General features: G+C 37.9%; 1 protein-coding gene across 15 annotated transcripts in view; it reads left to right on the top strand.

Annotated features, from left to right (window-relative positions):
• The first annotated feature begins 2,298 nt into the window (after positions 1-2,298).
• Positions 2,299-12,336, top strand: part of vav2 (vav 2 guanine nucleotide exchange factor) — a 166,636-nt gene continuing 156,598 nt past the window's right edge. For 14 of the 15 annotated variants that reach the window (XR_003675304.1, XR_003675305.1, XR_003675307.1 and 11 more), the window contains exon 1: positions 2,299-3,460. Coding sequence is in view for 11 of the 15 variants with exons in the window: in XM_028463684.1 (XP_028319485.1) it covers positions 3,257-3,460 (204 nt within the window). In the remaining 4 variants the exon portion in view is untranslated. The remainder of the gene's footprint in view (positions 3,461-12,336) is intronic. The other variant, XM_028463685.1, reaches the window with a different exon arrangement.

The following is a 12,336-nucleotide window of genomic DNA, read 5'->3' on the forward strand; positions in this document are numbered from 1 at the left end:
ATGTGAAAGAGGAATAGGTTTGGTTAAACTAGCAAAGCTGACAGAACGAATAAGCTAACTGCAGATGTTGTGGAACATTTGAAAGCTGTTAAAATAATGCACAAATCAAATACATCTCAGAATTTTTTTTTAGAGGTCTAAAGTACAGGACTAACAGGTTTTAGAGTTTTTAAGAATCCCAGAAGAGAGGTGGTTATTTTATTTGCAGAGGGTTTTACTGCCAAAAAAACCAGTCTGCATGAATTTACTGGTAGGAACCAATGAATTTGTGTTACTGATGTTCTACTGCTGCTGTGAACAATGACTGTACATTGTTTATATTACATAACTTTATTTTAAACTAAGTTTTATATAAGCTAATTGTGGCAGCTTTACAGCTGAGGTTCTAATTTTCTGTTCATCATTTACATTATAGAATAGTACAGTATCTGTTATCAGCTTTGTCTTTTAAAGACGTATTAAGGTATTTTTTATGCACTTTCTATGCAAATATGTGGTTAAAATAAACCTTTTTTTCAACATTTTTATGTGTTTAGTAGAAGCTGATAATGCAATAAACTGCTATTAATTGCTGGCATTTTTTAATCGCAATTAATTTTTTGGAGATTTGCGATTGATTAGTTTTTTGTTTTTTTTAAATCGAATCTCGGCCCTAATATAAATTCATAACTAAGAAGACATCTCAGGTAGATGCGTTTGTTCAGACATAAAGGATCCGGGGAAAAGCCGAAATTTTAATTCCGGCGGAATTCCGTGCCACACACAGAGAGACCGTTACGCTTGAACAAACGCATTGACCTGAGATGTCTTCTTAAAGTGTTGATGATTATACTATACTCAATGACAGTAAGACTTCAGGCCCTAAGCCTGAGGTAAAATAAAAGCGGATTCAAATGAATAATTGAGACATGGTGCAGCACTCAGTATCAAGCTGTGATCATACTGTAGGAGGAGGCTGTCATGAAAATAGAAACTTTACTCAGAAAAACAGGATTTATTTTACTTGTAAAAACAGAAACTTTACTCATAAAAAAATGATTTATTTTACTCATAAAAACTTATTAATTAATGCAATAAGCGTCCATAGTTTCAGCTGATGGCATTACTCCAGTTCACTTATCGACCTGTCCATCTTGTGCACTCCCTTCTAATTTGTAAATTGAATTAAAATAATAGCTTAATAAAAATAATCATGGACCTGGTTAGCGAATGATGTACCTACTAAATGTACCTTTTCACAGTGAGAACTCATATTGTCCTTTTCACATTCAGAAATCTCTCTTGTTTTTTTTTTTTTTTTTTTTTTTAAAAAAAAAAATAAAAATAATAATAATGCATAATTCCCGGGTAGTGTCCGAATCCGCCCGCTGGAGACCGAGGTGTCGGTTTTTAAAAGTGCTCGGATCGGCCGAAATCGGCATCAGCGGAAAACTTTGGACACCTCCTCGAGTCTGAATATATGTGATATTAATAACATGATCACTATTAAAACACATACAGTATCTAGGATAACATCACAAATGCTGTTAGGTTGGAAATATCAACAGAGTAAACGAGTTTGTTTACGTTTATATCCCTCTCGACCTATGGCCCCGCAGGTCGCGCATGCGCAGTTCCAGAGTGTGAAAAGGCTTATTTTAAAAACGTGAATAAATGTTGGATTAAAAGTTTGTAGCTGTAAATTTAATTGTGTAAATATCAGTCTATACATTTTTCCCCATCATTTGTGACATTAAATTTATTTCACGTGTGTGGATTTTTTTTGTACACAAGCTCACATTTTGCAACATATCTACCTTTATACATAAGGAGGGTCCCAGACGTTTACAGGAGGGTCTTAAGACCCTGATTGCCCCTCCCTCCTGCAGTCGGTGATTGTTTAACACATTATTTTACTAGTTACACTTAATATATAATTATATTTTAATATTTCCTGTTATTTCGTTTGCACCCAAATGGAACTTTCCCCGTCGTGGGTAAAATAAAGGATTATCTTTTCTTAAATAATATTTTTTCAGTGTATCTTACAGCAGCACTCACACACACAGGCAGCCTCTTTGTTTAAATTGCAGTAGGAGAAAAAAAAGCAACTGGAGGTCTATATTTTTACAAGCTGGTATCATTCAATACCAATCCCATAGTTGGATCGATACTAACGATATTTGGGATCGATCCACACACCCCTACCAATCAGCTGCAGTGGTCGATGAGGCGTCTACGTTTATGATGTATATGTGTTTTCCCCCGATTACAATGCCCCATGTAATGCGTGCATCCTCCGTCCGGGGGCGCATCTCCTCCCTCGGCTTAGAAATTCTGCATCAAACACCAAATCCCTGGGTTTATGGAGCAATTTAGCCTTATATGTTTACACCATTCCGGCCAGAACTTCATGCCGGCTTTGTCGACAAGCATAGTGTGTGTTTCGTGTCTTTGATCGGAACCATCGTGATTACATGTCGAGCTGCTGGGGCTGAGGTCGTGGACACGCTGAGACATCTTCCTCGTCCAAGAGGGAAACAACACGGAAAGGACGTGAACGGAAGAGACCCAAAGAAGGCGAAAGAATAAACGGTGTGGAGATCGCTGTGCGATAAAAGAAGCAGTCAGAATAAGAGGAAGGAGATAAACACCGATTCCGGGTTCTTCAGGGTTTGCTTCCGAGTGTGATGAGTGTGGAAAAAGAGAGTCGAGGCTGCCTATATCTATGAGAACAATCAAATATCTTGTTTTATCTTACACAAAAACGGTCATTCAAGTCTTTTTTTTTATTTTAATTTTTTACATCATCTACAGACTCGTGTTGTTACTTTGCACCACAGACAGCACTGTTTGGATCCGTTATATGTGAGACACCAGTGGAGTGGATTGTTAATACACTGCTGCATCCTGTCGTTGTGTTTACCACCGTCCCACCCTCCATTCACGTATTCTTGCTTCTAATATGATGGGAAAAGTTTTTGAGAATGAAAAGGAGAAAATTGACCTAGCGTTCCTGCTATTTTCCGGGGGAATATTTGCTGACCGTTTTGCTGGATTAATTTAGTAATTTTTCTACGTTTCAAGCCTTTGTATAGACAAAGAGGAAAGGACGTGCGTCTGGATTGGGAATACTGTCTGGAACTTTGTAAGTAAAAGTAAAAAAAAAAAAAAAACCGGAGCTGTAAGGCGTTGAAGAAGCAGCCTGTCTGGACACAGATCTCAGTTAAAAAACCAACCATCTGTGAATAGGAAACAACCATTTGAGAACACAGATATGGAGGAGTGGAGGCAGTGCGGGCGGTGGTTAATAGACTGCAAGGTCCTACCGCCGAACCACCGGGTCGTGTGGCCTTCAGCGGCCGTGTTCGACTTGGCACAGGCCCTGCGAGACGGAGTTCTGCTGTGCCAAATGTTGCACAACCTTTCTCCTGGCTCGGTGGATCTGAAGGAGATCAATTTTCGGCCCCAGATGTCACAGGTGAGGTGATTTCAAAATTGGCAGGTTTCCTTGCTCATACATAAGCCCTCTGCTTTCTACTAAAATATTATTGTTTTAGAAACTTGATGGGTTCACCTTTTTATCTCCATTAAACTGTTCCAGTATGATTATAAATATTGGATCTTAAAACTCCCCAACACCCAATTCTTTACAGCAGTTGCTGTTATTGTTTCTTGGTAGTAATACTTGTACAGAACTGTAATTTTTTAAATTACTTTCATTTCTACTTTCTCTGTTTGTTTTGTTTTGGATGTGGGCTTCACTTGTATATTATTTATTGTATTTATCTTACTCTTTGTGTTTCTCTTTCTTTTAATTTCTTTGTTTTGCGGTACTTCAGTGAAAAATATTTCCTTTGGAATTAATAAATGATCTGTTTGTATTTTGCAATATCTCATGATTTCCCTCCTTCCAATGGTATTACATTCAATTAACAGTTATTATTATTATTATTATTTTGCAGAACACAGCACAGCGTTCTTACAATTGTATTGTTTATGTGTGACATGGCAGTAGTAGATACTAAGGAAAACTTATTTGTTGGGCGACTTGTAAACCAAATACTGAAAAAAAAATTAAGATAAATATTAGTACATTAACAAAACACAAAGTAAAACAAATATCAACAGCAGCTCAAATCTAACTGTATCAAGTGTTTCAAAAATGATGTATACAACATTGTGTTTGAAATCTCCCAGGCCTTAGTTTTTCTATATTTAATTACCAGTAACTACACTAGTAAATGATAGCAGTTGTCCTTATAATCTGTCACTTTACCTTATTTTAAACGGACCATTCCACTGTAAGCTTTCATTAAAATTTTCTTCATTCTTTTTCAACAGAAATTGGCTGATCATAATCAAATTTTTTTAAATGATTATATTCTTATCCTGACACCCAGTAGAGGAAATGTACAGTATTAGAAAGTAAATCATTTCTTCTCAAAGTACATTTATTAGCAGAATAACAGATAAGATAGCATAAAGATGTTATACGTAAAACAACTAAAATTATAACCATTGGACAGTTGTATTATTTTACGTACCACTTGTACATTTTTTTAACAGTTGTAGGCCGTCAAGTGGTACCATAAGAAATAAAAGTGGTGAAACATTGCCTCTGTGGTTAATAAAAAACAACAGAAAAACAAACAAGTTTATAGCTGCTGCACAGAAATAGTTGGGGCCAGGCCATTTTAGGAAATTCAGAGTGAAAGATAAACATTAAATGTAATGGCAAAGTAGCTCCAAAGTGCTTTTCAATGTCGGCTCACCAATGGGACAGAGCTCCATCCAAGACGCTACTTGACCATTTGGAGCAGTATCTTGGCCATGGACACTTTGAAACATAGACATGTATAGTTTGAGTCTGAAGCCTCTACCAACTGAGCAACCGTTGCCTATGGCTCACGTGTTATAATGTAGGTCGAGAGAAAAAAAGTGGCATTCTAATGAGCGTTTTCCATCAGCTGAGGCTTGAATTTACAATTTCTGGCAAAAGAAACAATGCTCTATCTTACTGAGTTAATTAGTAAGATAGATGTACATCTCTGCTGTACAAAATATTTAAAAATTCTCAGTCATTATAGGAATTCCCCTACTGCAGAGATTTTTTTCAATACATCAATAGGTCAAACACGTAATTAATGAGATATTGATGATGAGATATCCTTTATTCGTCCCACAAGGGGAAATTTGCATTTCAGTTACATCCCCGTCCAAGAAACATGAAAAGACAATCACATATGACATGGGAGGACAGGAGCGGAGAGAACTGTGGGTTGCCACTAAGGCAGCGCCCCGTATCTTAGATGAGAAGTGGAAAGACATGAGGTAAAAACCAGGGGAAAAAGCAGATCCCAGGGGTTAGGAAATAACCTTGGTACACATAGAAGCAATGAAACACAATTACAACAAAATTTGTGGACACAGTACGTATGGTTGGGGGGAGGGGACTTGTGGAGGGGAGGATTGCAGCTGGCCGCTGGGGGGCTCCATAGACTGTGAAAAGAATTGACGGGAAATACTCCCCGGTGGAGTGAAGCGTTTATTTTTGAGAGCTCCCCCTGCTGATTGGCTGCAGTATAGGTCATAAACCCCGCTTCCTCAATGACAACAGATGTGGGTCAAACTGTAAAGTTAAAATACTGGTCACATAATTATTTGATCATTAGTTATTATTAAGAGTGTAACAATACATGTATTTGTATTGAACCGTTTCAGTACAGGTCGTTAGGTTTGGGTACAGAGTTTCTGCACGGGTGAGTTTCCGGAAAGGAATAGAAGTTGCGTGTCTACTTCCGCCGGCAGCTACATGCACCCTGTGTGCATCATGGCTAACGCTAGCAAAAAACCAGAGCTGGAATACACCCCCCAAAAAAAGAAAGAAAAAAAACCCGGAATACCCTTACCTGTTGCTAAAGTCTCTTGCAACACTTCTTCTTCTGGGTGAAATACTGCAACAAAAAAGGAAAGTGGACAAAACAAGGGCAGTGTGCCCACATTCTTCAGCTGAGATCTGGTACGTTTCCGGCAACACGACAAACATGTCAACTCACTTGAAACGGCACCCCCCGTTATTCCATACTGTACCAAAAATGAACCAAACCGTGACCTCATAATCGAGGTACGTATCGAACCGTGATTTTTGTGTATCGTTACACCTCTTGTTATTATCACCCTACATTGTGTTCAAGTGCTCATTTTTCTGTGAAGTTTGTTTGAAATAAGTTATTTGAGGTTGAAAAACAGGATTTTACTTCATATATGACGATGATTGACAGCCACGATTCTTGCGTAACTCTCTTTGTGAATAACAGTTATATTGTGAAGGAAAGCTGAGACGCCATTTAACTTTTCCATTCAGTTTTTTCATCTTTTTTGAGCCGTCAAAACGAGTTGTTCTGCAGTAAACTGTTGTAAGACGTTGGTAGAATTTCCAGCGGGAAAGATACAAATGTTCTTGGTGTAGCTGGGCTGCCTAAGTCATCAGGGCAGTGCGTTAAATGGGTGTGGCGTGTTACCAGGGCTCCTCCCGCCAGACCCTACAGTGCAGACTCTGGTTTCAAATGACGTCAAAACTGCAAGATAGAAGCGTTGAGCGTTGCATGCAGCGCCCCTCATGCTGCCACTACATGGGAGGGAGGGGGGATTGAGGACCAAACAAGGCGTTGGAACATGATCCGGTCCAAGATGGAACATCCTCTATGACTATGTTCACACTGCAGGTCAATTCAAATTTTTTTACCCACGTGGCATTTATCTATGTCTATGTTAACAGTAGAATTCTGATTTTTAAAAATCCAACCCAGGCCTTTTTTGTATGTGGATATAAATTGGATATGTATCTGATGCAACTGCAGTCATCTGACCTACTGTATATGTCATCAATTGTTCTTCAAAACAGACAGGCATGAAAAACAATGGCGGACCAAGGAGCAGAAAACAGGTAGTGGCGAAAAGAAAGTGCTTTAGAACTGTTAAATAGACCTCCATGAGGGGTCATGTTTACTTCCCCAAACACACTGCGCCACGTGACGTCATGGTTTTGTGCACATGCGGGTCACTTCATTGACGCATTTCGTTTACTTTAGAAGTTGCATTTGTTTTTGTAATGTGAACAACTACATAAATTGGGCATCACACCCTGCAGTATGAATGTACCCTGAACTAACTAGCACATGGAAATGTCACATTTACCTTCTCTAATCAACTAAGCCAGTCACCTGTGTGCAAGACAGCATCTGTCACCGTTTAAAGGCATTCAACCGGCTGTCAAAATGTCAGTTAAGACAACATTACAATAACGAACATAATGCACATAGACAGCATGCACATGTTGGTAACTTGTTTTAGACAATTATTTATTGGCTCCATAATCTAAAAACTAAATTTATTAAAAATCAATGACTCCAATTGTTCACAAAAAATTAAGTTTTTGAGAATAAATTCTGTTATTGTCCAAACATCATCTGCAATGACTCAAACATTGTGCTTTTTTTTTAATGAACATTGAAAATATATTAAGCAAGTATTTGCAAATATGTGTTTACAAACATGTTTAAAGTCAAAAGTTTTGATGCACTGTAGGTAAAATATTTGATTAATCAGAAATCTGTGTAGACAGTCTGAATATGTGCTGTAGCAAGTTTAGTGTCAATTGAGCAAAAATTGTGTGAAGTTTTTATAACTTTTGCAGTTTTTGAACAAAAACAAAGAAAACAGTGATGTTTTTATAACTTGCATATGGTTTAAATGTACAAAAGTTTGTTCAATTTGTTCAGGCTACATTTTGGAGAAAGTTGCATATCTGTAGAACATATGGTTATTTTGTTGTGAATTTTCAGAATGTTACATTTAAGACTATTGACCTGTTTTTGTAGCTTTTTAAAATATTATAATTATTGATATTGTACTTTTCTTTTCTTTTCTTTGTTTTTTTTTTCTTTTTCGTGGCATCCAGTGTTGATAGCAAAGTAAGAATTCCATTGTACTGTGCACATGATAGTAAACTCTTTGAATCTGTAGATCTTTGAATCTTTCTCAAAGGAAGAAGAACACTATAAAATCTGCATCGACAAATGTTTGTTGTTATCATAATTGATTATATCAACTAATCACTGCAGCCTTAAATGTAACAATACACCCTAAATGGTGCACCCTCAAAATATTTTCTATAATTATGTCCATCTTAATGTCACATTTTGCATTTTAATGTTGCTTTTTGTGCGATGCTGTTCTTCTAAGAATGACCAATGATCAGGGCTCTTTCACAATCATCGCAGCGATAATAGCTCATTCTGACTATACACTGTGTAGTAGAGATGTTGCTAACTGACTATTTTCCTTCCTTCTGTTACATTTTTCACCATGGAAATTAGGGATGCACCAAATATTCGGTAACCGAATATATTCGGCCGAATATTGCAAAAAAAAGCCACATCCGGCCTTCGGTTTAGTGAGTTAAAAGCAAGGTTGAATAGTAGCGTGTGACGCAATCAAACACCGTACAGTGATTTAGAGTCAGAAAAGTGTGCGTTGCTGCAGAACCATAGCAGCAGCTCCTCCTTTCCGCACACAAACACAGCCAGACTCTCTCCTCTCTCCTCTCTGCGTAAAAGTTGGAAGCCGTCCAATTCCATAACCGAGTCCAATGTTAGCGTAGTGAGCCACGAATCCGTAAACATCCCCATCGTTTCCTCCTCAGTTCACAAACGATGTCAGGTCTCGCTGCATTGGCTGGTGTAGCATTAGCACGGAGTGATAACAGCTGATGTGTGTGAACAATGGCCGTGGCTCCAAGCAGTGACACCCAACACAATCGGCAGCAGAAAGAATAGTGCAGTTTGGGCATCCAGGAGTGCAGTTTGTATTTACATATATGGCAATTATATATAATATATATTCTATATTAAACCACAGTGTTTTTTTTAGCTGTTAGATAGTTGGAGAGGGAGGAGTTCACATTCTCGGAGGTGTGTTAGGTGAAGTCACCTGCCAACATGGGCAAAATACAACTCAGCCATTTAAAGCTGACTTTTTACATAATGTGGAATAACAAGGGAGGGAGGAAACAGAACTTTTTCAACTTTGGCCCTCTGAATGAGGCTAAAGGGATGTATATCACTGTAGCAAAACCATTATAAAGTGATTTTTTTCATCCTACCTCCGCTTTAACGCACTTTTGGTTTTTTTAGGAATGCAGGTTTTGTTTTGTTTGAAGGGCTAATATAAATGAAAAACTTTGTTGTGCTTTTTTTGAAAAGCAAAGGCTACTGCAAAATTTAAAAAAAATCAGGATATTCAATAAACATTTACTTTCTTTAAAAAAACATGTCCAAAAAATAATTCTAGGCTTTTTATGCACTATTACACAATAGTGAAAAACTTAACAACCGCATTCGTCGATATTTGGTATTCGGCCAAGCGTTTATATTTTATTCGGCTTCGGCCACAAATTTTCATTTCGGTGCATTCCTACTTGAAATCTGGACTCAATTCAAACCAAGTAAATTGTAGCCACTGTTTCAATTAAAGTCAATGTGCCAATTTCTACCTCATGTGCATGCGGTAGGGATGTAATGATATCTAATCGGTTTGGAATAATCATGGTATTAACCTCACGGATGATGTTTATTGGGGTATTGTAGGAAAGCTCACGGTTTTAAGGGAAGCCACAGTTTGCAGCAATGCAAACAAGAATGATGACCGTTGAGAAATTGTCTGTTCACCATTTTGACTGTATGTATTGTCATTATAAACTTAATACTGCTTAGTAACACATACAGAATCTTTAGATAAAAGTGCAAAAAAATCTAATCGAGAGGTATAGAAACAGTCTAGTAACAAACAGCCAAAGAAATCAAAGTAGTTTCCACTGCTCTTTTGTCTTATACTCTATGTAGAGGTCTTATATTAGTATATTTTCTTTTTAAAGTGGTGCAATTTTTGTGGCTTTAGACTTCAATTACATTTTATGTATATAATATATTCCCTACAATATAAACAAGTTAAAAATATAATAATTTTTATAGTTTCTGTTTCCACTGTATCCAGTATAATAATAATATTTCTCAACAAGAACTGTTGATTGATTTGTCACATGACTGCTCCAAGGTTTGAGTTTGTTTTATTTAGTTTCACATCTACCTGGGCTGTAGCTCTTTGTTTTTTAGACTGCTGCCAACTTGTTTGTCATGTTATTTCAGCAAGTTTCAGTTTTGTAATCGAATACCATAGTTATAGTACAGCAACCAAATTAAACTGTATCAACTAAGTGAATTGAAAATGGCCTGTGTTAAGGCTTTTTCAAATGAAAAAAATATCCTGTGAAATCTGTGACCTATTGACCTGCACAACTCAAAGAATCGGAATCGAGAATCGTTTAGAACAGGAATAGAAATTGAGAATCGGAATCAGAATCGTTAAAATCCAAATCATGCCCAACCCTAGTGGTGGGTATACCACAACAAAAAATGTCAATGTTTCAATAGTGTGTCATGTGCACTTGAGCATCAATTACAGCTTGACAACGACTTCTCATGCTGTTCACAAGTCTAGTTATTGCATGCTGAGGCATGGCGTCCCATTCCTTTTTTTCTTTCTTTCTATTTTGTCTGCACATGCTGTCAAAGGTCAACACTACAAGAAGTGCAATCTTTTAAAGACAGCAATGCAATACATGGATCCCACTGCTCTTGAAGGGCGGCGCTCAGGTAATTGAGGTTCTGGGGTAGAGGGTTACTAGGTTCTACATAGCGATTCAGTTGATCCCATAGGTTTTCTATGGGATTAAGGTCTGCAGAAAGTGCCGGCCACTCCATCTGAGGAGACCCAGTCTCCAGCAGCCATTCCCTAATGATGCAACCTTGATGAGCTGGAGCATTGTCGACCATGAAGATGAAATGAGGCCTGTGCTGTTCATACAGGGCCACAATGACAGGATTAATAATGTTATTCAGGTAGACCGGGCTTGTTACTGTACCATTCACAAAGTGTAGGGTAGTTCTGTACTGATTGGACACATCTGCCCACACTGTAACACCACCACCACCACCACCGAAGGCTCGTCTGGTGACAACAGTGGCTGATGCATAGCACTTTCCTTGACGTCTCAAACATAGTTGGTGGCCATTAATTCTGTTCAAAGTAGAGCTGCAACTAACGATTATTCATCATAAAGCCTGTCATTGTTTGCTGTTTTTTGATTAAATGAGAGAGATTGTATAGTATGAGTCTGTATTATAGCACAATTTAGAACATATAATAATTAATAATTAACTTGTTTTATTTGCTGTATTAAGTTAAAGCAAATTAGTAGACCAAAGAGCAAAACACACACGTACAATGACACACACTCACACACGTATGTACAGTATATAAATGCATATATATATATATATATATATATATATATATATAATGTATTAAGTTACTTCAACCCCTGTCCAATGAATCCAGCCTAACTCCATTACATAAATTAAAACTTGAGGCTTTATTTTTAAACTATTAAAAATAATGGTGTCATTGTGTAGAATTTAAGTTTATGTATAAAGCACACACAAACACTCGTGCATGCGCACACAAACATACGCAGCACACTTTTGCGCGCACACAAACAAACACAAGCGTGCGCACATACAAACATTCATAGCACACACACTAGCATCAGGCGAGCTACCAGTGAGGCTAACGAGACGTTTCGTCTCTTCCAAACAGAACAAATGTAGAATGTTGTCGTGACTTACCTGCTGTTGAGCTCCTTTATTCACGTGTGGGGGCATGTTTGTGAATTTCGGCCAAACTTTTTTCTTTACTTTCGCTCTGCATTCAACATGCTCTGTTGACTCGCTCGGCAGGGGGAGGGTTTTTTTTTCCTATTTAAAAAAAACTTTATTGAAAAAACTCTGCAATTGAAGCAAACTGCTTTACACCTTGGTCAGTGACACATTAATCGCATGATGGAACAAATCAATAAAGAAGTTCATTGCCAACACTTTTAATCATCAAATTTTATCGATTCGTTGTTGCAGCCTTAGTTCAAAGTTAATCAACTTTCATCAGAAAACAGCACTGAGGCCACTGGTCCCTTGTCCAGCGTAAATGCTCCCTGGCCCATACAAGATGATGACCCCTGTGCCTGGTGGCTTGGTCAGGTACCCTTGCAGGTTGACGTAAACGGGTTTGAATGGTCTGACGTGACACCTGGGTGTATCTCACCTCCCTTAAATGTGCCTGGAGTTGAGTGGCATTCATCATCCGATTCCTCAGGGCACTGTTCACAATGAAGCGGTCATCAGTGTGGGATGTGGCCAGAGCCGTATAGAGAGAGAGTTGCGACAACGGAAGTCCAAAATA

This window comes from Gouania willdenowi, chromosome 12 (assembly GCF_900634775.1).
Source record: "Gouania willdenowi chromosome 12, fGouWil2.1, whole genome shotgun sequence".
NCBI lineage: Eukaryota > Metazoa > Chordata > Actinopteri > Blenniiformes > Gobiesocidae > Gouania > Gouania willdenowi.